The 26598-nt window shown below is 49.9% G+C and overlaps 1 protein-coding gene across 2 annotated transcripts in view; it reads right to left on the reverse strand.

The window, feature by feature from the left end:
* UBQLN4 (ubiquilin 4) overlaps nt 1-26598 on the reverse strand; it is a 105392-nt gene that overhangs the window by 45633 nt on the left and 33161 nt on the right. For both annotated transcript variants that reach the window (XM_086947649.1, XM_086947650.1), the window contains exons 3-4: nt 16442-16683; nt 7992-8254 (exon numbers count right to left, since the gene is read on the reverse strand). In XM_086947649.1, the coding sequence (XP_086803775.1) occupies nt 7992-8254; nt 16442-16683 (505 nt within the window). The remainder of the gene's footprint in view (nt 1-7991; nt 8255-16441; nt 16684-26598) is intronic.

The raw sequence follows: 26598 nt of genomic DNA on the forward strand, positions 1-26598 counted from the left end.
ATCTCGAATGTCAGAGCCCTGGACATCTTCGGGAGGTCCTTCACCCCTGGTGGGGTCACCTTCCATGTGTCCTGGCGCACCAAAACCCAATCACGGGTTATATCTTGTCCGTCTTTCCCCAATCATCCTAAGCTCTGTGTCGTCAGATGTATCAGAGCTTATGAGGCCATGACTGAAGACGTCTGCCCACATGGGGAACGTCAGCTCCCGATTGCCTTACAGTAGCACTTTCAGCGGTCTCCTCCCAAACGATTGCACGATGGGTCAGTTGGGTGATGATAGAGGACGGCATCAATACAAAGGTCTTCAGGCCCACTCCACGCGAGGTGCTATGGCATCCAAGGCGTTCATGCTAGGAGACCGCTTGGAGGACATCTTGAATGCAGCGGACTGGTCTTCAGACTCTACCTTTAAGAGGTTTTACTTCAAGCCACTCTCCTCCATAGCGGCTCTAGTGGTTGATAAGCTTTGAACAAGCCTAATCCTCGCCTCCAGGTCCTGACATAGAATGAAACATTTCTAAGCTTTTGTAACGGAACGTTTCAATTCTATTAAGGACTCGGAGGCGAGGATTAGGGGGTATGAAGTCATAACTGTTTATTGTTGTTTTTAAGGCTGCTGGTTGGAAATAAAGGAGAAAGAATAGCCTAGTCCTCGCCTCAGAGTCCTTAATAGAATTGAAACTTTCTCGGAGGGGGGGGGGGGTTGGGTGGATTCTTCTTGGGGGCTCCAAAGCTGGGAAAAAGCCCATCACTTACCAGTTTGACACTTCAATGTTTTGCTGCCTGTGACTGAAAATATCTTTCAGTCACTGACTTGAAAGCTGAATCTGGGATCTGTAGTGTGGAAATAAACATGCTGCTTGTACTTTGTTGGAAACACATTCTAAGACAAAAAATGTTGTATAACTGGATTTTAAAGACAGCATTGTGATTTAAAGGGTGTGATGACTTGCAGAGAGACCCCAGTTTTCTTGTACCGAACTTCTGTCTACTCCTGACTGTGAAGTGTACAGGCCAGCATGTAAATGTAGAAATTTAAACTGCAGCTAACAGTCAAGCAGATCCAGAATAAATGATAGAACTGTGATGACACTTAATGATATATGAAATCGGCTTCATCAATTCAAATAAATTTACAAAACCTGCCAACAAAAAGGGCCTTGCACGACAGACACGCCGGACAAAAGTGGAAGCTGAAAATGATGTGGAGAGAGAATGGCCTTGCTAAAAGAGATAAAGAATTTCAGACACATTCCTCTGGGAACTATGGAGAGAAAGATATTTTCTAACAGAAGTCCTAAACACTCACAGACACACACCCAACCAACACAGACACACACCGAGCGCCAACACAGACACCCAGACTGTAACTCTGTACACAGGAACAGCAATTCACGGGAAGTGTATTGCCTGTTACTCGAACCCTATGCAGACCAATACAACTAAATAAATGTAAAAAAAATAACATTGTAATGAAAACAGGAGCTAAAGAAAAGACAGGCATGTGTCACACAAATGTACTTGGTGGAGGCTGCTAGCACAGCACCCTACAGCAGCACTCCGGCTGGGCTTCCAATGTGTCTAGCCCAGAGGCTCTCCTGGCGGTGCTCTTCCCACCTGTAGGTGCTGCAGCTCAGACTTTCTTCACTGGCTTTACATGGGCTTGGGACCCTGCTGTGGGCAGAAGCTTCTGTAGCGCCTCCTGCTGAGGTTCCTTTCTTGCCTTCCTCCTGCGGGTCGGGGTGCGAAGAAGGGCGCCTGCCTGCTATTAGTGCCTCTGCACGCGCACCGCGAGACACTGAGCGAGAGAGCAGCGGCGTGCACACTCTGAGGCAGCCCCCACCGCGTGGACAGCAGCAGGACGCGCACAGAAAGGTACCCGACACCAGGAGACACAGAGCGCACACACACACACGCGGTGCCCAGCGCTAAGGTAGGACATAGGAACAAGCATTGGAAATGCAATAGGTCTCGCATTAGAAAAGTTGGAGCTATTGGTCTTGTAAATGATTTTTTTTTATTTATGTGTTTTTGAAAATAGCTAAATTAATAGCTTTGTCATTTACAATGCCAATAGTTATAACTTTAGCAAATGTGACACCTATAGCATTTGTAATGCAACATGTTTTGTATTTACGTGACTTAGATGTATTGATATTACAAATAACAATTGGTTTTAATGTTTGTAAATAATTAATACTTAAATAATTTATTTAATTTATAATGGCAATAGCTTAAACGTTTGTAAATAACTTTGGTGAAGATTATGTTCAGTGTATTTTATTGTGACAAACATTCAAGAACATTGCATTTGAACCTACACACACACACAGAGAGCCACACACATATAGAATTGGTGGTGGTGGATCTGGGGGATATGGTGGTGGTGGATGTGGTGGTGGTGGTGATGGTGGTGGTGGTGGATGTGGGGGTGGATGTGGAGGGTGGTTGTGGATGTGGTGGATGTGGTGGTTGTGGATGTGGTGGTTGTGGTTGTGGATGTGGTGGATGTGCTGGTGGTGGGTGTGGTGGAAGTGCTGGTGGTGGGTGTGGTGGAAGTGCTGGTGGTGGGTGTGGTGGAAGTGCTGGTGGTGGAAGTGCTGGTGGATGTGGTGGTGGAAGTGCTGGTGGTGGAAGTGCTGGTGGATGTGGTGGTGGAAGTGCTGGTGGTGGAAGTGCTGGTGGTGGAAGTGCTGGTGGTGGAAGTGCTGGTGGATGTGCTGGTGGATGTGCTGGTGGATGTGCTGGTGGATGTGCTGGTGGATGTGCTGGTGGATGTGCTGGTGGATGTGCTGGTGGATGTGCTGGTGGATGTGCTGGTGGATGTGCTGGTGGATGTGCTGGTGGATGTGCTGGTGGATGTGCTGGTGGATGTGCTGGTGGATGTGCTGGTGGATGTGCTGGTGGATGTGGTGGTGGATGCGGTGGTGGATGTGGTAGATGTGGATGCGGTAGATGTGGTGGTGGATGTGGTGGTGGTGGATGTGGTGGTGGTGGATGTGGTGGTGGTGGATGTGGCGGTGGCGGATGTGGCGGTGGCGGATGTGGCGGTGGCGGATGTGGCGGTGGCGGATGTGGCGGTGGCGGATGTGGCGGTGGCGGATGTGGCGGTGGCGGATGTGGCGGTGGCGGATGTGGCGGTGGCGGATGTGGCGGTGGCGGATGTGGCGGTGGCGGATGTGGCGGTGGCGGATGTGGCGGTGGCGGATGTGGCGGTGGCGGATGTGGCGGTGGCGGATGTGGCGGTGGTGGATGTGGCGGTGGTGGATGTGGCGGTGGTGGATGTGGCGGTGGTGGATGTGGCGGTGGTGGATGTGGCGGTGGTGGATGTGGCGGTGGTGGATGTGGCGGTGGTGGATGTGGCGGTGGTGGATGTGGCGGTGGTGGATGTGGCGGTGGTGGATGTGGCGGTGGTGGATGTGGCGGTGGTGGTGATGGTGGTGGTGGTGGATGTGGGGGTGGATGTGGAGGGTGGTTGTGGATGTGGTGGTTGTGGTGGTTGTGGATGTGGTGGATGTGGTGGATGTGGTGGTTGTGGATGTGGTGGTTGTGGATGTGGTGGATGTGCTGGAAGTGCTGGTGGTGGGTGTGGTGGAAGTGCTGGTGGTGGGTGTGGTGGAAGTGCTGGTGGTGGGTGTGGTGGAAGTGCTGGTGGTGGGTGTGGTGGAAGTGCTGGTGGTGGAAGTGCTGGTGGATGTGGTGGTGGAAGTGCTGGTGGATGTGGTGGTGGAAGTGCTGGTGGTGGAAGTGCTGGTGGTGGAAGTGCTGGTGGATGTGGTGGTGGTGGGACGGTGGTGGATGAGGTGGCGGATGTGCTGGCGGATGTGCTGGCGGATGTGCTGGCGGATGTGCTGGCGGATGTGCTGGCGGATGTGCTGGCGGATGTGCTGGCGGATGTGCTGGCGGATGTGCTGGTGGATGTGCTGGTGGATGTGCTGGTGGATGTGCTGGTGGATGTGCTGGTGGATGTGCTGGTGGATGTGCTGGTGGTGGTGGATGCGGTGGTGGATATGGTAGATGTGGATGCGGTAGATGTGGTGGTGGATGAGGTGGTGGATGTGGTGGTGGTGGATGTGGTGGTGGTGGATGTGGCGGTGGTGGATGTGGCGGTGGTGGATGTGGCGGTGGTGGATGTGGCGGTGGCGGATGTGGCGGTGGCGGATGTGGCGGTGGCGGATGTGGCGGTGGCGGATGTGGCGGTGGCGGATGGGGCGGTGGCGGATGTGGCGGTGGTGGATGTGGCGGTGGTGGATGTGGCGGTGGCGGATGTGGCGGTGGCGGATGTGGCGGTGGCGGATGTGGCGGTGGCGGATGTGGCGGTGGCGGATGTGGCGGATGTGGCGGATGTGGCGGATGTGGCGGATGTGGCGGTGGCGGATGTGGCGGTGGCGGATGTGGCGGTGGTGGATGTGGCGGTGGTGGATGTGGCGGTGGTGGATGTGGCGGTGGTGGATGTGGCGGTGGTGGATGTGGCGGTGGTGGATGTGGCGGTGGTGGATGTGGCGGTGGTGGATGTGGCGGTGGTGGATGTGGCGGTGGTGGATGTGGCGGTGGTGGATGTGGCGGTGGTGGATGTGGCGGTGGTGGTGGATGTGGTGGTGGTGGATGTGGTGGTGGTGGATGTGGTGGTGGTGGATGTGGTGGTGGTGGATGCGGTGGTGGATGTGGTGGTGGATGCGGTGGTGGATGCGGTGGTGGATGTGGCGGTGGATATCATGGTGGATGTGGATGTGATGGTGGATGTGGTGGATGCGGTGGTGGATGTGGTGGTGATGGTGGATGTGGTGGTGATGGTGGATGTGGTGGTGGATGTGGTGGTGTTGGAGGTGGATGTGGCGGTGGTGGATGTGGCGGTGGTGGATGTGGTGGTGGGGGGGAGAGTGGGCAGGGCTTCAAGTCCATACTCCAATACAGCACACCTTGCATAGCAGTGCATGGGCTGACCAGGCTCGACCTATTAAATGAAATTAGAAGAGAGAAGTACGTTGGGAGTAGATAACAAAGGAGTAAAGGGAAGAAAAGTCGGGAGAAAGAATGAGTTACGGAGAAGGAGGGCAACATAATGATTCAAAATTAAAAGTACGGAGGATATGGAATGTGGAGGTGACAGCTGGCAGGAACGAGAGGAAAGTGAGAGATGTCTCTTTCTTTATAAATAACTTTTCGAGCTGTGGATAGAAGCATCACAGAATTTGAGTGAACGCAAACGTTGTTCCATTTTTTCAGCTCTTAGAGCGGGCACTCTTTCTCGACATTAAAGCCTTGCGGACCCTAGTGAGAGTGACTTGTTTTGAGTTTTGTTCAAAGCCACTTTGCCGCTGTCTGCATTGGCTTCACAGTACATATAGCTCAACTTTAACAACTCTGGCTAGTCCCCCAAAAATATGGCTGGTGTGCTGAAGAGTGAAGAAGGTGACGTTGTTCGTGTGCCAGCAGGAGAGGTCCGCAGTTGTGCGTCTCCTCCCTCATCATCTGGCTCCTGGAGGAGGGTTAGCGGCTCTCGTGATGTCCTCTGGCAAAGGGAGGAGGGTGGGAAGAAGCCGGGGTGAGGGAAGGAAGGGGGAGGAGAGGCGGGATGTATTTTCAAGCTTTAAACAAGGGGCGGAGCGAGGGGGAGGTGTGCTGGGAGAGAGAGTGGGGAGGGGAAGACCTGCTGGCGGAGCATCCTTGTTATGGGCGATGTGTTGCTGTAAAGTGGATTATAGGCTGATCGACTAAGAGTCGGCAGGCTGGGGAACAGATGCTGCTGGTGAACGGATATGGGGAGGTGCTGGCGGCTGGGGAGGCAGGTGGCGGAGAGCAAGGGGCGGAGCGGGAAGAGCTGCAGAACAAAATAGTGTGTAACTTTCTTTCTTTACCGAGCAGTTTATGCAATCTCTACAAGTTGCGCTATAAGAATCTGGACAATTTTCCGCATGTCCAGCTGATGCCTGAATTCCGTGCTGTATGCTAGAGTGCTGGGGGGGAGGGGGCGGAGCGGGAAGAGCGTCGTGAGGGGAGAGAGAGTGGGGAGAGGGCGGAGCAGGAAGAGCTGCTCTCGGCAGGCTGTGTCAGTGTGGAATGCTGGCAGCTGGGGAGGCAGAGGGCGGAGAGCAAGGGGCGGAGCGAGGGGGAGGTGTGCTGGGAGAGAGAGTGGGGCGGGGAAGAGCTGCTGGCGGAGCATCCTTGTTATGGGCGCCATCGGAAACATGCCCCGTTCTGTGAGAGGAATCGGTGTGGAGAGCAGAGGCTTCCGCCAACAGATTGTTAGGAGAGACTCAAAGCTATCGGGCAGGGGCTGTGCTGGAGGCGACTTGCAACCAAAGAAGCCGCACTGTAAGCGGTGATGCATAGGTGTATGACACAAGAGGCAAGCTGCGTCTTGAGCCTCCTTCCGCTAGACAAGCAGTGCTAGAGTGCTGGGAGAGAGAGTGGGGAGGGGGCGGAGCGGGAGGGGCGTCGTGAGGGGAGAGAGAGTGGGGAGAGGGCGGAGCAGGAAGAGCTGCTCTCGGCAGGCTGGGGAACAGATGCTGCTGGGGAACTGATGAGGGGAGGTGCCCTGAAGAAATGCGACACGGCAGGCAGGGGAAGGGGCGGAGCGGGGGTGTGGGAGGAGTGCGGCTGAGGGAAAAGACATGAAAGGCAGGCGGCTGGGGGCATGTGCACGCGCTTTTAATGTCAATGCGCATGCGCATTGAGCTTGAATTTCACGGGCACTGCAAGGAATCGCCATCGACTTGCAAGTTGGTAAAGTCTGTTTAAGCCCCCATAGTCTCGCAAGCTCAATGCGCATGCGCATTGACAGGCGAGACCTAATAAATGGGGGAATGGATGGGGTGTGCGTGCCAGTGTGTAAGGGGGAGGGGGCGGGCTGGCAGTCGGAGGACTCGTTTCCTCTGAGCTGCACGGGTTGCATTCTGCGAGCAGCCTTGGAGGTGTGGAAGAGGCAGGCACGTGTGAAGCAGAGCAGGAGAAAGCGATGTGTGAAATGCTGGATGGCGCATCACCCTCGCTCCTCATGTTGTGCGGCATAAGGTAAACACCGTAAACTGCTTGTCGCATCTCTTCCCCTTGCACAGCTAAAGCAAATTAAAATTGCTTGCCAGGTTTCACAGTGTGAAAGCAGTTTTGTACATTGTGACGTTCTTTTATATTTATAAGGGTGAAGGTGTGTTGAGCGAGTTGAGCGTGCGTGCGCATTGGAAAGCAAAAGTGAAATTGAATCACACTTTAGAAGCAAGCGCGTCCACAGACCCCAATCGCCTGCACTTGCCCCGGTCTGTACCACTTTGCAGGCAAGTCGCTTACAATAAGTCTTGCTGGCGACCGCTGCGTCGCCAGGTGCAAGACCTAAAAAGGGGGAAAAATAACCAAAACTAGTAAAAAAGCTGTACAATTAAAAAAATTTGGAAACTCCATAACAAACACCCTTACAAATTAAGGGAAGACAAAATTGCAGTGTTTTTGTCAGAACCACTCCTGAGACAGAACAAAATAGAGTATGGAGGAGAGAATTTAAGGATACACGGTGTAGGTGGGCTAGAGGAAGCCTGGATGTTAGTTACATTTGAGGGAGGAAGGGAGGATGAAGCCTTCACAAGAGCTATGTTGGTACCACTGTGCCCATGGGCCTAATAATTATAATGATGCACCCGGTCTTCAATAAAGAGAGCCTTTGCAGTGTTTGGAATTTTTACTTGTTGTGTGGTGGAAAAACTGTTTTCATGCATGATGGGACAGCACATGTTGGAGTCAGCAGTTCATGAATTGTGATAAAATCCAATGATGGAAAATACACATTCTTTTGACATCAGCTTGTAATAAAATGGTGCCTATAGTACTACGTAAAAAAAGATTAATCATAATACAGAAATAAAAATGTGAAAAGCTTTCGCCATGTCTAAGGAATGTCATAATTAGGAGGGAATCCCACTATTAGCAGAAAGATCTTCAATTTCTTGAAATAGTCTCCAAGATGAGCACTGCAGAATACATATGTCTCACACGTACCTGCCTCATGAGTTCTGGATTGTTAAGCATGTGGCTGATCTCAGGATTCCGCTCCATCAGCTGCTGCATTTGAGGGTTGGCCATGATCATTTGCCTCATTAGATCTGGATTGGACATCATGTTCTGCACCAGTGGGTTCTCCATGATCTGGGACAGCATCTCTGGGTTCGACATGAGCTGCCGCTGCATCTGCTGCTGTAGGTCCATAAAGTTAGCAGAGCCCATGCCAAGGTTGCCCAGCCCAGAAATGCCACCAAAGCCAGCTGAAGAAAAGAGAGAAGTCGTAGTTTAAACAAATAAGGCAGAGATAAACAAGTAACACTAGGGGAATAAAAATTCAAACCGGTCTAAAAAGCCCCCAAAACCGCACAGCCAATCGACTCAAAGACTGATCCCTTCTGGAACATTGTCGGATATAAACGGGGGCTTTAAGATATTCACTCTTACTACAAATTCTTTCAGGCATATTCACATGGTCCAATATAATCAGACAAAAAAGGTTCCTTCTCACAGCACTTCCATACTTACTCAGCCCTGCCATACTTACTCAGTCCAGTCTGGTTTTTTTCACCATGGAGTAGTTGTTAGGCTATAAGAACCCAGTTTGTTTCACCTCTGGTATGGCTAATATCCAACACAATAAGATCAAATGAATAAATGAGTTTACATATTTTGATTATTCTAAATCCGACGATTAGAGGATTTGTTTCTTTATGTGAAATACTGAATAACCTAAAGGTAGAGTTTAGGTCTGTTCTTCAGGCCGAACTACCGATTGATACCCCTTGCAAAATTGGTGTATTCTTCTTGCTCTCCCAAATGAGGAGCTTTGGAAGTTGAACCAGCGTTGTGATAAGACTAACTTCTCAGCATGTATGTATATAGGTGTGTGTGTGTGTATGTATACGAAAATATTGGATCGTTCTTGTTCTATATATACACACATATATATATATATATATATATATATATACACACATACATGCACACAGAAAAAAAGGTTAAAGTGACGTTATAGTTCGGTGAAAAGGTCACTTGGACCGTGCCATGACGTAAATGTCAATAAGGATGTTATCAATGATGCCATGGAAAATGTTATGAGTGATATAATATACAGTATGGACCTGATAACTCGTAGTCTTACATGGAAGAAACGCAGCTGGAGGATGACAAGCTCCGTGTGAGCTGGGAAGTCCCTGATAAACTGGATTATATTCCTGAAGTTGTTACAATCACCTGAGAGACACTGGAGGCTAAGATCGACAGGGTGGTGACTGACATGAACATCCTGCGCGGCTACCTCTGCAAATTAACGGACGAAGTGAAATCCAACAAGACAAAATGGTGCATCCCATTTTGGAGGAAATCCAAAAGCAAGGTGCGTTCCTCACTACGAAGGGTGAGATGCTCCTAGGCCGATCCCAATTCTTCATAATGAGAAGGGCCCACCAAGAACCGGCGCAACCACCATTGTGTGGGGCGCAGCCTGGCCTCGTGGTGGCACGACTTAACTACAGGGACAGAAACACTTCATTGGGCGCAGCCTGCGTGAACAACCCCTTGCGGATTGAAAATGCTAAAATTACTCTTTTCCAAGGCTAAATGCTGGCGGTCCAGAGACAAAAAGTGTCATGCCTCGCTCCATGAATGGCCCTCCAGTACATGCTGTTGTTACCAGCCTGCCTTAAAATCATATCTGATGGCCACAATCACAGCAGCATGGGAGTGGACTGAATCTCATTGCACCGGTGTTGGGGGGTACTTGCCGCCTACCCCACAACACTGTAATAGGAGACGCAGAGCGCGCACTTCGGATGAAACCTAACCAGAAGACATATGGGGCTTGCCAGGGAGTAGGTCTTGGAGGCGGCCACCCAACTTGGTGGTGAACCCTTACTTGACAAAGGGGACCACTTGTCTGTTTTATCCTGTGCTGGCACTGACTCAGATTCAGCCCTTGAGGGATACGCCAATTCCTGCCCCCTCCTGCTGTGATTCTTGCTCTCTTGAGGGGCCCCCCGGTGTGGGGCCGCAGATGACGGCCACCCTGTCCCGCACACAGGATCCCTCCTACTTTCTCAAGAGCCGGCTGTTGGCAGATGGTGAACATGTTTATAAATGTTTGGAGAAGTCACGCCCCTTACGATGAATACACGGAGTGATTTGGCAATGGGCACATAGTGACAATCAGATTATTGGTTTCTCTGGGTTTGGACTTCCGACTGTTGGTGTGCCCTGGTGGGTGGGGAGGGGTGGTTGGTTGTTATTATTCTACAGACACATAGAGCTCCTATCATATGTTCTCCTGGGGATTACTCACACACGGCTGGGCGACACGGTGCCCCACTCCATCTGCGGATTGTGGTGGTAGGCTGGGCTGCACTGGGTGGTCTGGAGAGATGCCCTTGTTACATATCTGATTGCTACACAAGTCCCGTGTTACAATATCCTTACATGGAATGTCAGGGGGATGCATGCCGCACACAAGCATAATTTGATACACTCTTATCTAGCGAGGAGAGGGGGTGGGCATTGCGTTCTTTCAGGAAACCAACTTAGCGTGGCCAGAACCAGCACACCTGAGAAGGAGATGGCGGACCAGGTCTTCGTGACCTGCTACTCTTCCTTTGCCAGGGGCACACTCATATGCCCAGCACATTGATAAGGAGGGGACATACCCCTTAGTGGAATATTGGACAGGCGACCCCAGGGTTGGGAAGCAATTATGCCCCAAAATTAACCATCCTGCATTCCTGGACTCTCTAGCGCCGCATCTGGGTGTATCTGAGGGACTTTACTTGCGTAGCGGATGTGTTCTTGGACAGATCCTCCCTACGCTCTACATTCAAGAGGTTGGATGACTGTTTCCAGCGGTAGGCGGCTGATTAGGGCCTCCAGGGTATCTGGAGACTTTGGCATGGCTAGGAACGGGAGCATTCATTTTACTCCCAAACACATGACCTGCATGCACGTTTATATGGGCTGCTGGTGTCCCCCGTAGTAGTTGATTAGGACATTCAGGTTGGGTCGTGGCTCATACTTTCTCTGACCACAATCCACCTTTAATGCGTTTGAGTCAGGGGAAGAGTCTGGCCCAGATCCCTTCACCCAGGTTGCAGCATGATCTGGTCGTCCCGGACTCCCCACAGGAGGCGACTGGTGATTTTTTTCAGCAAACCAAGGATACTGCATAAGTGGCGCTAGTCTAGGAGACGTTCAAAGTGGTGATCCTAAGTCACTGTATGGGTGCGCATGTTAGGATTCATAAAACCCTAGAGTCCGAGCTCACCAGCAACAGGTTGCATATTTGGAAGCTGTGTTACAGCTTGAACCTTCTCATCTTCCAGAGCTTTTAGTGACGCGGGCATCCCAGGGCCTTTTTTCCTAATAAGAGCATGTCGCTAAGTCACACGCTCAGAGCTGCCGATGGCACACCACTGAGCATCCAATATGACATTTGTAAGGGGTTTGTTCAACACTACTGGGACTTGCATGACGTTGTATTTTGGCTAGTGATGAGATGATTGATGGGTTTTTGGCTGGGGTAACCCTACGATGCCTTTCCATTGCAGTTCAGCAGGACCATGGCCCTCCCATCTCTGAACCTGAAATTAGGGGATACATTAAAGACCTGGCGATGGGAAAGACTTCCGGGGTGGTTGGCCTCACTGTGAACTTATACCAGTGTTTAGCCTGCTCCTGGTGCCCCGATTAGCAGCATTATACAGGCAGTCTGGGAGGAGGGCACACTGAATTCCACATATTGAGAGGCACTGCTGATCTCCCTGCTGAAACCAAGAGGAGACTTCCTCGTACCACCCTCTATGTTCACCATTGACTACAAAATCCTCAGCAAGGAATTGGCCACTCAATTACAGCCCCACTTGCACCTGCTGATCCACAAGGATCGGAACGGTTTGTTATCCCCCATCGCAACATTTCTTTGAACATTTGGTGCCTCTACAGGGTGCCAGATGAGGCCCCAATGAAAAGCGCCCTGGAGGCAGTGTTCTTATTGTTAGATCCTCACCTGTTTGATATCTTGCTGTTGTGGTATATGCATGCGTTAATGGATCGCCTGAACAGAGGCCCCGATGAATGGACAGCAGTGATGCGTACTGGGGCTGAAACCTAGGGGAAGACCAAGCAAATACTCTAATCCCCTTGATATTTACATGGGTACAAGCGATGTTTGATGGCGTGGCTCGGCAGCAGGGGCTAGTAGATGCACATTACTCCATGGAGGGTAACATAACTGGCTCGCGGGCTGTCACAGAGAGGAATTGGGGCTCTATGGGGATGAACCCAGATCACAGATGGCTGACACCCCTCATACTGGCGAAGCCTCCTACATGGGGACTGCCCCTAAAGCTCCTACAGGTCGTGCTGCGATGCAGGCGAATTATGACAAGTTCTCGGGCCAGACAAACCCTATTCTCCAGCCCTGCCGCTGGTGGGCCTCCCAGCATCTAGAGGTGGTCCTCTTGCGGCCCGAGGTTACAGTATTGGACAGCTGAGGATATATTCATGATGGGGGATTGCTATGGCAAGGGCCGTCGATCTTTAGTCTTTGGATGGCCTAATGGGCAAGGCTGGCTTTCCCGTTCTGCAGTTCCACGCGCACACAATTGTGGTGCGATTGGTGCATGGTTTGTGGTGGCGAGGGCAATCCGAGCCGCCGGCGCATGAGGTTTTGTACATTTAATACACATGACCTGGTAGGGGCTACACGGTTCTAGCATGGGGAGCTGACCAACCTGGAACATACACTGGAGCATGGCAATCTGCGGCAGATGGAGGTCTGCCTCTTTGAGTTTCCCCCATTCCCGAAACTGCCCAAGGTGGATGCCAGGTTCTTACGCTGGTCTTTGGTGTTGGCCAGGCGTGCCCTGGCCATGCACTGGAAGCCCCCAGATGGACTGCTCCACTGCAGATGGCAGACTGAGATGGGCTGGGGTGGAGAAAACTGCATTGAGGGTGGAGGAGGGAAGGGGTCTTCAAAGGCGCTGATGGCTGATGATTGGTTGTCTCATGACTGCTTTTATGGCGAGGGTATGGGAGGTCCAGGGACATGCCCCAGAGAATGACGGGCAGGTGTAGTATATCTGCCCTGGGAGCCTGTTGCACTAAGATTTGAGGCCCATGGGGAAAGTTACCCACCTATAAGAGTGAGGAGATCTCTTGTACATTTGCCACTACCTTAGACACAAGGGAGGCTCCGAAAAGATTGCCTAATATTTTGTTACAGGGAGGAGGGGGGAGTTTGGCAAATGGTTTTAGATCAACATGGTGATTGCAACAGCAGACCTAAGGGATGGGCTGAGAGGCTAGTGATTACAACACACATTTGCTGTGCCCTGAGTGCAGCTATCTGAAACTATAATAATGACCTCTACTTGACTGCAGTAGTTGCTAACCAACGGCTGTGTATGGTCATACAGAACTGTAATTATATATAACCTACAAAATAAAATATACTAAAAAAAAACTGTCAAAAACGGAGAGATGTGATCAAGTGATGCTTTCCAGTCTTTTTTGACACATACTTAAAACCCTTCTACACCACACCTCTAAGTCATGGCTTTGTATTTCACACACATGCATATAACCAAGTACTGCCTCTGAATTACTAATAAGAAACACAAATCAAGCTGCGGTGATTAAATATTGCTGCCCTAAAAGTGGCTGAACTTCAAGTGGAACACCTGCCTCTTTTAAAAGTACAACCAAGTATGTAATTTCACATCCTAATTGTGGGTCGGTTTCATTTATGTGGTTTCCCCTATAGAAGATCCAAAACACACTTTGAAACTGCATCAGTGCTAAAAACGAACCCCCTAAAAGTCTAAGGGCCAGACGTTGCAAAGGTGTATACCCAATCTGTGTCTATGGGAAAATGTTTTAGTACATACGGCCCACAATCCTATAATCCCTATGTTGTTCAGGAAGTCACAAAGCTACTCGGGAATGTTCATGGTTTGGCAAAGAACCTCAACTAATGCTCTTTGTACAGCTTTCAAAACTTGGTAATGGGACGCCCTTAATTCCCAAGCCACATCAATATTTTGCCAACATCAAAAACAACATTTATACACATATTGCTTGTACAGTATGAAAATCAAACAAAACACAAATGACTGGTTATAATCCTTTACTAGTAGGTCACTTATTTACATGACTTCAGTCATTCAGAGGAAAACCCAGCATAGCCACAAATGCACTTGAGCAAAAACATGGAATAAGTAAATAGGAGAAAATATGCAGTAATATCAATTTAAAGACTCAAATGGCATCCAAGGAATGAACTTCAAACGACATTCATAAGACAATTCTCCTTACTTCTTACCATGTCCAATAAAACCATCATGTCCACAAATCATAAAGAGAAGTGCAATTAGCCACTGGCATGAACAGCATAGTCCAGAGAATATAGACATTCAAAATCGCTGGAGCCAACACTGTTTCTTGCCGCCAAGCATGAAAAATAACTTCTCTATGTCAAAGACAAAATTCAAAACCCTAATGGAGGACAACAATGTACATACACGCCTAAGAAACACTTGAATGACAAAGCCCTTAACTAAATAGCAGTTAGAACAATGAGCAAGCACAATAAAAACAAGCATTAGCAATGCCAAGACTGAATTAGATTTGAGTGACCAGTATTACACCAAGAAGGGAAGTTCAGACGTCAGCTTCTGCTGGTGTGAGTCTGCAACCCAGAGGAAAGTCAAGGGGAGACAGACAGTGCATTTCACTCCTGCAGTGTACACTGGGCCATGTAAGTTACTGCCCCATAAAGTGTAGTCACACAAAAGTTTCATAAATTCAGGCCAAGCCATAATGTCGGCCACGGATAATGATTTAAGCAGAATAGTACGAGAATATAAATCCCTGTGGAGTGACCAGCGCTGGCCGCACCATATTGGTTTTATTCTCATGGGAAGAAATAACAATAAAAATACCACCTCATAGCACAAGCAGCAGGACACTAATTGATAACAATCACTCTGTCCTTGTTCCATGCGCCAGACAGGCGGTAATGTCTGGCCTTCGCTGCCCAAATTGAAGGCAGCAAAGAAGTCACTCTGAAGCCAATGAATGGTAAGCACTGGGTGGGCTCCAAGCCCTTTTTTGCAAATAATAGTGGCTCGCAAGTGAGAGCGAATGGCTCACACAGGCTCGACCCTAAAAAGCTCCAGGTAAGATGTATTTTTAATTGGTGAAAGGTACTCTGTTACAGCATGATCCATTGGGGAGGTCTTACAGGAGAGATATTACACCTTTCCTGTCAATATCAGAGAAGCGTTCCCTTGATGAGCTAACTCCAGGTGTGTAAAGAGGAGGCGAGGGAGTGGTAACAAGGACTCAAAAAAATCCACTTGTCATGGAGAGCCAGATTTAATCAGGCTGAGCTATTTTTAGGGCCTACTAGGCCGTTCTGGCGAGCTGACAACAGGTGTTCTGCTTGCTCACAAAGTGAATGAGCAAAAAAGAGGCATTTAAACCTGGTTATCTTGTCACATTTGCTCAGCTTTCAGAGACAGAGGTCAAAAGTCAGTTTGTCTTCCTCCATTTACTTTTCTTCCTGTGACTGAAGTTAGAGGATTTTGTAAAACAAACTGTGACAATCGCGCTGTGCAAAGCATATGAAATGAAACCACTGAAATAGCTAATAAATAAGCTTTTCAAAAATTTTAAATATATTTCACTAGTTATGAAAACACATTTTTGTAATTCTGTGGTGAAAAAAAGTTATATAGTATAAAAAAATGAGAACACTTTACCTGATGATGCGCAAATATTAATATTTTTTTTTGCTGAAACCCAATTTCCAAACATCATTTATGCGCTATATAGTTTTATCAGTAAAACTACATGTTAGTAAGAAAGCTTTGTTGCCATTTCAAATGAAAATGTGCCAACTGTAAACAACAGTGCACTATCGGGCATCATGCTTTAGTAATATATTTATGAAAAGTGAGTTTTTAAATATGAAATGGGAAATATTCCTGCTCCTGTTCAAATGCCAATGTTATTAGTGAACTAAGAGGCAAGCCCGTTATTACGTGTACCCTAAATGTGGGCTCAATTCCAACTATACAGAGAGCGAACGCTTAGTCTAGTAAATAAAAAGCGCTTTTTTCGTACAGCAGAAATAGTGAACTTGCATATTTGAAGGTGCTCTCATGTGAGAATGAAGAAATGACAGCGCCGTAAGAAACTTTTTGCCTACGATCACACAATTTGAAACCAGTTCATGGGTCCAGTACATTTTAGTTAGATCAAGTAGATTATTCAAGTTACTAGACTTGCAAGTCTAGTTACATTTTTATGAGTTTACGAGCCCTGGTAACATTACAGAGAATTTCTTCTGTGGTATTTTTCATTTTCAATTGCCATATCTCCGGAATTATTCAGCACTACTGAAAATTATAGGATGTACTCACAAAGAATGGACGGTGGATTGCTTGGTGTGCCATTAGTAGGAGCCGCTGTGGTTGTTGTCCCACTGTTCCTACCAGCGCTGTTGCTACTCGTGTCAGTAGAGCCACCACTAACATTTGACGTAGTACTGGTGGAAGTAGAAGGCTGAACAGGGGAAGTCTGTGATACAGAATTGGAGGCAGTGGCGGCAGCAGATACAGCAGCACCAGTGGTCGATGAAGAAGCAGATGCAGGATCCTGAGATCTTAAATAACAGGGGGGAAAAAGGCAGACAAAACGAGGTTGAAAAATAAAGCAGAGACCACATACATCAGTATATGTTGTAAATATTACATTTCATAATTTATTCTACAGTATTATAAGCATGGATAGAAGCGCTGGTTTACTTTCTGGTTAAAAGTATCAGCACAAATGAAGCTTCTATACTGTATCTAAAATGCACCGTCTCTTTCATGCATACCTCAGTTTACCATGAGGAATCAAATAATATCCATTTTTTGAGCTATCGTGTCCAAGAAAATTATTTCAGTAGGTGTCCCAAGGTTACATGGCTTAAAAGAGCTGTCCCATATCAGGGAACTTAACTATACCGCTAGCTCTACTTATTATTTGCTGTTTCATTTATGTTGTTACCATCAGTACATAATTATATTCCCACCACAAATACAAGATATTGATTGCTCTTTACAATCATGTTATGATCAAAATGTCTTTTCATCGTACAACCTAAATGTCCGCGCTATGGGCACAAACCACAACAAGCACTGGCAAAGCCATTAGGTTTGGCTTAATATAGATATTCGGACAAATGAGGATTACTTTTTAGTGTTTCTATGAAGTAGAGCATTAAGCGTGTGAGAGAGACACACAAAATTGCTTACTAAAACTACCATAGCAAAACCAATCTGTCTCACTTTCATAGTAAGAGGACCTAGGCAGTGGTTTTGGCAATGCTGGTTTTTAAACCATTTAAAAAAAAAAGTGAAACAAGCACTGGCAAATCCAATAGGCCTTGCCTATACAAGGGCCATTGGTTTCGGGAATGTGTTTTTGCCAGGTTGTACACCAGCGTGGCTGCTGTTCAGCCCGAGTAAAAGTTAGTGGTGTGAAGTGTCCTGAAGGGGGGTGGGGTGGAGTGTCCTAGAGTGGTGTGTGGGGGGGGAGATCAGAGTAGCGTGGGGTGGGTGGAGGAGTGTGTCCTATAGTGGGGGGGGGGGGGGTCGGGGGGGGAGAGGCGAGTGGGAAGTAGTGTGACAGAGATTAGATTTGTTGTAGTGTCAGAGTGGAGATGGGGTGGATCAGACTGGAGTGGGGTGGGGTGGGGGGGGGATCAGACTGGAGTGGGGTGGGGTGGGGGGGGGATCAGACTGGAGTGGGGTGGGGTGGGGGGGGATCAGACTGGAGTGGGGTGGGGTGGGGGGGGGATCAGACTGGAGTGGGGTGGGGTGGGGTGGGGCGGGGGGTCAGACTGGAGTGGGGTGGGGTGGGGTGGGGCGGGGGGTCAGACTGGAGTGGGGTGGGGTGGGGTGGGGCGGGGCATCCGACTGGAGTGGGGTGGGGTGGGGTGGGGCGGGGGGTCAGACTGGAGTGGGGTGGGGTGGGGTGGGGCGGGGCATCCGACTGGAGTGGGGTGGGGTGGGGTGGGGCGGGGCATCCGACTGGAGTGGGGTGGGGTGGGGTGGGGCGGGGCATCCGACTGGAGTGGGGTGGGGTGGGGTGGGGCGGGGCATCCGACTGGAGTGGGGTGGGGTGGGGTGGGGCGGGGCATCCGACTGGAGTGGGGTGGGGTGGGGTGGGGCGGGGCATCCGACTGGAGTGGGGTGGGGTGGGGTGGGGCGGGGCATCCGACTGGAGTGGGGTGGGGTGGGGCGGGGCGGGGCATCCGACTGGAGTGGGGTGGGGCGGGGCGGGGCATCCGACTGGAGTGGGGTGGGGTGGGGCGGGGCATCCGACTGGAGTGGGGCGGGGCATCCGACTGGAGTGGGGCGGGGCATCCGACTGGAGTGGGGCGGGGCATCCGACTGGAGTGGGGCGGGGCATCCGACTGGAGTGGGGCGGGGCATCCGACTGGAGTGGGGCGGGGCATCCGACTGGAGTGGGGCGGGGCATCCGACTGGAGTGCGGCGGGGCATCCGACTGGAGTGCGGCGGGGCATCCGACTGGAGTGCGGCGGGGCATCCGACTGGAGTGCGGCGGGGCATCCGACTGGAGTGCGGCGGGGCATCCGACTGGACTGCGGCGGGGCATCCGACTGGAGTGGGGTGGGGTGGGGTGGGGCGGGGCATCCGACTGGGGTGGGGCGGGGCATCCGACTGGAGTGGGGCGGGGCATCCGACTGGAGTGGGGCGGGGCATCCGACTGGAGTGGGGCGGGGCATCCGACTGGAGTGGGGCGGGGCATCCGACTGGAGTGGGGCGGGGCATCCGACTGGAGTGCGGCGGGGCATCCGACTGGAGTGCGGCGGGGCATCCGACTGGAGTGCGGCGGGGCATCCGACTGGAGTGCGGCGGGGCATCCGACTGGAGTGCGGCGGGGCATCCGACTGGAGTGCGGCGGGGCATCCGACTGGACTGCGGCGGGGCATCCGACTGGACTGCGGCGGGGCATCCGACTGGACTGCGGCGGGGCATCCGACTGGACTGCGGCGGGGCATCCGACTGGACTGCGGCGGGGCATCCGACTGGACTGCGGCGGGGCATCCGACTGGACTGCGGCGGGGCATCCGACTGGACTGCGGCGGGGCATCCGACTGGACTGCGGCGGGGCATCCGACTGGACTGCGGCGGGGGATCCGACTGGACTGCGGCGGGGGATCCGACTGGACTGCGGCGGGGGATCCGACTGGACTGCGGCGGGGGATCCGACTGGACTGCGGCGGGGGATCCGACTGGACTGCGGCGGGGGATCCGACTGGACTGCGGCGGGGGATCCGACTGGACTGCGGCGGGGGATCCGACTGGACTGCGGCGGGGGATCCGACTGGACTGCGGCGGGGGATCCGACTGGACTGCGGCGGGGGATCCGACTGGACTGCGGCGGGGGATCCGACTGGACTGCGGCGGGGGATCCGACTGGACTGCGGCGGGGGATCCGACTGGACTGCGGCGGGGGATCCGACTGGACTGCGGCGGGGGATCCGACTGGACTGCGGCGGGGGATCCGACTGGACTGCGGCGGGGGATCCGACTGGACTGCGGCGGGGGATCCGACTGGACTGCGGCGGGGGATCCGACTGGACTGCGGCGGGGGATCCGACTGGACTGCGGCGGGGGATCCGACTGGACTGCGGCGGGGGATCCGACTGGACTGCGGCGGGGGATCCGACTGGACTGCGGCGGGGGATCCGACTGGACTGCGGCGGGGGATCCGACTGGACTGCGGCGGGGGATCCGACTGGACTGCGGCGGGGGATCCGACTGGACTGCGGCGGGGGATCCGACTGGACTGCGGCGGGGGATCCGACTGGACTGCGGCGGGGGATCCGACTGGACTGCGGCGGGGGATCCGACTGGACTGCGGCGGGGGATCCGACTGGACTGCGGCGGGGGATCCGACTGGACTGCGGCGGGGGATCCGACTGGACTGCGGCGGGGGATCCGACTGGACTGCGGCGGGGGATCCGACTGGACTGCGGCGGGGGATCCGACTGGACTGCGGTGGGGGATCCGACTGGACTGCGGTGGGGGATCCGACTGGACTGCGGTGGGGGATCCGACTGGACTGCGGTGGGGGATCCGACTGGACTGCGGTGGGGGATCCGACTGGACTGCGGTGGGGGATCCGACTGGACTGCGGTGGGGGATCCGACTGGACTGCGGTGGGGGATCCGACTGGGCGAGAGGGAGTAGTAGAGAGGGAGTAGTAAAGAATTGAGAGTAGTAGAGTATAGTGTAGAAGAGTAGTAGAGAGAGTAGTAAAGAATTGAGAGTAGTAGAGTATAGTGTAGAAGAGTAGTAGAGAGAGTAGTAAAGAATTGAGAGTAGTAGAGTATAGTGTAGAAGAGTAGTAGAGAATTGGAGAGTGAGGAGAGAGTGAGTAGGAGAGAGTGAGTAGGAGAGAGTGAGTAGGAGAGAGTGAGTAGGAGAGAGTGAGTAGGAGAGAGTGAGTAGGAGAGAGTGAGTAGGAGAGAGTGAGTAGGAGAGAGTGAGTAGGAGAGAGTGAGTAGGAGAGAGTGAGTAGGAGAGAGTGAGTAGGAGAGAGTGAGTAGGAGAGAGTGAGTAGGAGAGAGTGAGTAGGAGAGAGTGAGTAGGAGAGAGTGAGTAGGAGAGAGTGAGTAGGAGAGAGTGAGTAGGAGAGAGTGAGTAGGAGAGAGTGAGTAGGAGAGAGTGAGTAGGAGAGAGTGAGTAGGAGAGAGTGAGTAGGAGAGAGTGAGTAGGAGAGAGTGAGTAGGGGAGAGAGAGGGTTGTAGAGAGGGTTGTAGAGAGGGTTGTAGAGAGGGTTGTAGAGAGGGTTGTAGAGAGGGTTGTAGAGAGGGTTGTAGAGAGGGTTGTAGAGAGGGTTGTAGAGAGGGTTGTAGAGAGGGTTGTAGAGAGGGTTGTAGAGAGGGTTGTAGAGAGGGTTGTAGAGAGGGTTGTAGAGAGGGTTGTAGAGAGGGTTGTAGAGAGGGTTGTAGAGAGGGTTGTAGAGAGGGTTGTAGAGAGGGTTGTAGAGAGGGTTGTAGAGAGGAGAGAGTAGTAGAGAGTAGTAGAGTGGGTTGTAAAGAAGTAGTAGAGTGGGTTGTAGAGAGGGAGTAGTTGAGAGGGAGTAGTTGAGAGGGAGTAGTTGAGAGGGAGTAGTAAAGAGTAGTAGAGAGAGTTGTAGAGAGAGTTGTAGAGGGCAGTAGAGCGAGTTGTAGAAAGCGAGTAGTAGAGAGTGAGTAATATAGAGTCAGTAGTTGAGGAGTAGAGTGCAGTAGAGTGTAGTAGAGTGGTAGAATAGGAGAGTGAGTAGTAGAGTGAGTAGTAGAGTGAGTTGTAGAGAGTAATAGTGCGAGTAGGAGAGAGTAGTAGAGAGTTAGTAGTAGAAAGTAATAGAGAGTAAGGAGAAGTGAGTAGTAGAGAGTGAGTGGTAGAGAGTGAGTAGTTGAGAGAGAGTAGTAGAGAAAACAAGCTACCATAATACACAATAATTAACAAAAAAACAATACCACAGGACATAGGCAGACAAGGTAGCGCTTCCTTCAGCTTCTTGGAGCTTTTATCCAGAGAAAGCACTTGCATTACCCAGGCACTGTACAGTGGACTCAATGAGGCGCAGCTCTCAAATGTCTACTGACTGCTTCAAGGGATTTACATCAAATTACTAGAGGCTCGAACCAGTTGGAAAACAACTGGTGACAAAGTGTAGAATGAGACAGAGAGATGGTGTGTGTAAAATAAACCGGAGTGGAACATGGAAAGATTGCGGGATAGAAAGAAAACAAGAAATAAGGGGCATGGCCATAACAGGAATAAACATGGGTAAAAGTGCTTTGTAGGGGGTGAGAAGAGAAAAGAACCTGAAAACTGCAACAAATTCTTTGATCAAACTAATATGCTTTCTGCAACAAAACTGAAGACGGACTGCCTCTCATATTCACGGTAAATTAAAGCCCTGCCTGTGCCTTAATTGTATTTAGGTCAACAAAACAAATCTAAAGCATGCTACTTTCTCTAATGCGGATTGCGTGTGGCCTACAGTAAACACTTTATGATCAATTCAAAAACTTTACATCCTTGTGCGACTATTTACTAACACAACAGTAAAATACATGCCACTTCTCTGCGGCATTCCGCGCTGTCCTTCCAGTTCTGGAGGAGCGAAGTTGTCCTGCTGTGCTATCATTAACCTACGACCGCTGACCCATACCTTGAGTTGAGCTGATCAGAGAGGGAATACTCCCATATCCTAGTAGGAGTGAGGAAGATGCCCACATGCGGTAAGTGCCCCTGCCTGAGTTCGGGATAAGAATAATGTAACATATGTACGGATGGGAATGTTACTGCATATGGAGTGCAATGCTGCCCATATGAGGGGCATGTTATTGCGGTCCACGTGCAGATTGAGAGACCTTATACTGATGCCCACATGAAGGGTTACAGCCTCCTGTGTGCTAGAACTGGTGGCATTCTAAACAAGCGCTCCGAAAGCGAGCGCCAAAGCTTGTCTTTATGGGGCCATGTGTTTTGAACACATGGCCCCATAAAGATAAGAAGACTAGCCTGTCCAAGTGGGCAGCCTCACAAAGAGAAAAGTTCATGTCATCAAAAGCTCTTTCCCAATGGCTGGCCACCGTTTAGCATAAACTGTCACGACGACCAATGGGAAAGAGGGGCGGGGCTTAAAGCCTGATACGGAAGCTCCCTCAAAAACATTAAAACTCGCCAGCGAGATTGCGCATGTGCGCAGCCCACGCAGCCTAGACCTAAAAACCGTAACATTCTACAGACATGTGCTGGAGTCAGAGGGAAAGATATGCAGGAGAAAAAAAGATGGTGGATAAAATGAAGAGATAGTGAGAGAAAGTGTAATACTTGGGAGAGACAAAATAATAAAGGGAGGAGAGATGCTATCCAGTGCTGAAGTGCTTGTGTTCGCACCCTAAAACATGGTAACATTGACTTCCACCTAATTGGCACATTTAATTTTCAGAAGCGTTCAAGCTAAGTTATCGTTTCATCCATTCATGCTGCATGTATTTTTATGTCCTCTACATACAGTGCCTTGTGTGTCACGCAGTGTGTAACTCATGCACAAACTATTGCCTGACCTTTTGAATACTGCATATTGTGAATAAACCATTGCAACATTGTTCACCCCCCTCCCTTATGACAGTCAGGCACACTCTGTATGCTCACTCACCACAAGGCACTAATCCCAAACGTTTATGCCCTACCACTTTCGGATGTCACTAGTCACCACTGGGAGTATGGTAAAATATAGTGTTCGATAGTGTTGCAGAGTGTACTCTGGGACAGTATACTGTGGTATAGTGAAGTGGAATAAAGTCGAATGAGGTATAGTGGAGAAGTGTATAGTTGAATGCCATACAGTGGAGTGGTGTAGAGTTGCATAGAGTGGAGTGGTGTACAATGTAGTGGTGTGCGGTGGGATAGCATACAGTGGAGAGTGGTAAAGCGGACTGATGTCCTGTAAATGTCGAATGTATTTGCATACACTGCATTGTTGTACAGTTTAGGGACCTATATTGGAATATTGTGTACAGAAATACTGTGGAGTGGCGTAAACTGAAATAGCGTAGACTAGAGTGGGGTATACTGGAGTACTGCAGAGTTGAGTGGTGTAAACTTGAATGGTATACCGCCAATCAGCTAATGACTGGTCATTGCTTTGTACCTCCGAAGTACAGCCGCCACAGTTCTAGCAAAAAAACACAAAAGCCTTAAAAACGAATTAATTACCTGCAGCCCCCACCCCCCGCGGATTATCTGTGTGCCATAATATATAATCCTCCTAAATTTCATCAAAATCCGACTAACAGTTTTCACGCTACATGAAATACAAAAGTCAATGTAAAATACATCAGAATTTGTGACCGTTTTGGGACCCCTCCCCCCCTTTTTTACCCCGCACATCTTTGACGAAATGTTTCCCAACTTTCACTGCTCCGAGAATTAAACGGTAGCAGTAGGTCTGCAAAGTTGTGCAGACATTCAACCGGGTGCCAAGTTATTGAGGGACAAAAATATCACCCTAAGAATTACAGAATGGTGAGTGAGTGAGCGGGAAAGAATGAACACTATATACCTAATGTTTTTACACATTAAATGGATAAATGTACACTGATATGGGTCCCTCTTATTTTTTTTTTGCTATACGAACCCTTATACAATGAATGCATCGCCAATAACCAAGGAACTCATGTAAACATATTTGCAGTACATACTGTACGACAAATGCATGTACATCTGCAGAAGTTTCAATTTTTATTTGGAAACTTTTTTTTTTACTTCCCAACTCCCCCACCAGTGAGTACGTACAACTGACAGCCTGGCAGAATCACTGAAAAGGAGATTACATTCCCCATTTCTTCCTGTTTTGGTCTGTAAAAAGAAATAAAAACAGAAACTAGGGGATGAGGTCTTACTTCTGCAGTCTCTCAGTCACCTACTCATGTATTTAAAAGGTGGTATTTGTACAGTGCAAACCTAGCAAGAAAACACCAGAGTGCTAAAGAAAAGTGAGAGTCAAGAGTATTTTCAGATTGTTGACAAAGGTCACGTAATACAGTATTCAGACTCCATTTCTTCTCTCTCCATTCCACTACACAGACCGCTTGCTTATTTCACCAGATATTGAATTTACTTTGATGAAAAATATTCACAGACTATTCCCAAAATCCGACTTTGATCAAGACTCGCGGACTAGTGTTCGATCGGCAACAACTTTTGGATCATGTAGGCTAGTCATTTCCCATCTTTTGTTTTAGCCACATGAGGATCTTCCTCAAATACCCTTTAGGTGGATCTGGGGTTTCTCTAAATGCTTGCTAAAAACCACCCATAACAAAAAGAAAGTTCCATATTCTGGATGGCCTTGTTGCAGACGGCTTCCCACTTCCCTGCTGCAGCAAATAATGTATTTAACTCCAATTTTATACAGGGTGGGAGTTATGATAACTACTTGTACAAAACATTTACTTTGCATTTTCACATTCTCAATGAAGTCCAAAAGGGAACTGAACTGCGTGGGGGGGGGGGGGGGGGGGGGGGGGGAGGGGGCGTTGTGGAGATTAAGCAAGCTTAATGCCCAGAGTTGCAGAGTGTGAACCCATGATTAGGTCAGGCACCGAAGCGAGAATTATCGAGTCCATGGACATTTGAGCTCAAGACCCTGCCGCGTCGGGAATTGAACCTTGGTCCCGGGTCTGACCTCTGCTTCCGGGTCTGCCTGCTCTAACCAGTGAGCCACACTTCTCCACCAAAGTCAAGCGCACACAACCCGAGTTAGAGTATTGATTTCACAAAAAACCAGCCGACACGTGTTTCGTCAATATCGGGGTAGACCCATGACTCTTCAGGGCTGTCGAAGTTAGGTTGAGCGTAGTATCGTGGGACCGGTGATAATTGCAACCCGGTCCTAATCGGGTGCGAGTTATGATAGACACAAGATGAAAGCGCTTTTTCAAGCGTTCAGTGAATGTGTTGCGGGTATCAGGGTCCGCCGCCGGGTATGTGGTCGGATAAATAAAGGCAAGCCAATCCGCTTGTCCTTGGTTGTCGGCTTGTTGCCGATTTCGAAGGGGTTGGGAAGTCGTCCGTATGTTCTCTGGATTGGTGAGACCCAAGGTATTTGCACATGTAGATTGTGTGATGTATTTTATGCTTAAACAGCTTTTAACCAAAATTCACAGTAAAATTGAAGTATAAAACTAATAATTCTGTATAATTGTATGTCAAATGCACCAAAAAAGTAGTCACTACAGCAGGTCACACATGCTTCTCTACCAGACGCACACAAACATGTTGAACTCTAATGCCAACAGCAAACATAAAGGCATGTTAGTTGAAACCAGCATGGGCAGCACAGCTAGTTGAATAACATTTGTTTTATAAAAACAGAAAAAAAACTGCTAATTTTGAAATTATTGTGTCACCTCCAACAAAAAAATGCAGCTAACAAATAAAAATGTAATTTCTTTCGAGATACTATTATATCCAGAGGTTGTTTACCTGCTGTGTTTATAGTCCCGGTGAACGTTGTGATGTCATTCAGAATGTTTGTGTGTGCTTGACTCCCCAGGAGTATTCATTTTCAAAGGATGCTATTGATCTCCAGTCAGAATATTCTTCCTGTATTTGTGCATATATACAATAAACCTGTTTCATAACTTGGTGGTTGCGTGGACTTTATATTAACAAGATTGGCGACACAGATAAGCTGAGAAGTACCTGTGAGAATGAGATCAGTGGAGGAGCAGTGTTGTCACAAGCACAGCTATTCAACTGGATCCCAAGACTGGATGCACAGTGACAATGGTTTCTTGCATCGAGGGCAGTTCCTGTCACATTTATGGAAGGCGGCCATCGCTACATCAGGCAACCACAGACATATATGCCTTTGCAAGTCTGAGACATTTCTGAAACTGCAAGATGGATTCAACACAATGCTAAGCAGGGTCACGCTGAGTCTTGTGCACTGTGGCCATACCAGACCACACAGCTATTCTCCCTATAGGATG

The sequence above is a fragment of the Lissotriton vulgaris genome, chromosome 12 (genome assembly GCF_964263255.1).
Source record: "Lissotriton vulgaris chromosome 12, aLisVul1.2, whole genome shotgun sequence".
NCBI classification, from domain to species: Eukaryota; Metazoa; Chordata; class Amphibia; order Caudata; family Salamandridae; genus Lissotriton; species Lissotriton vulgaris.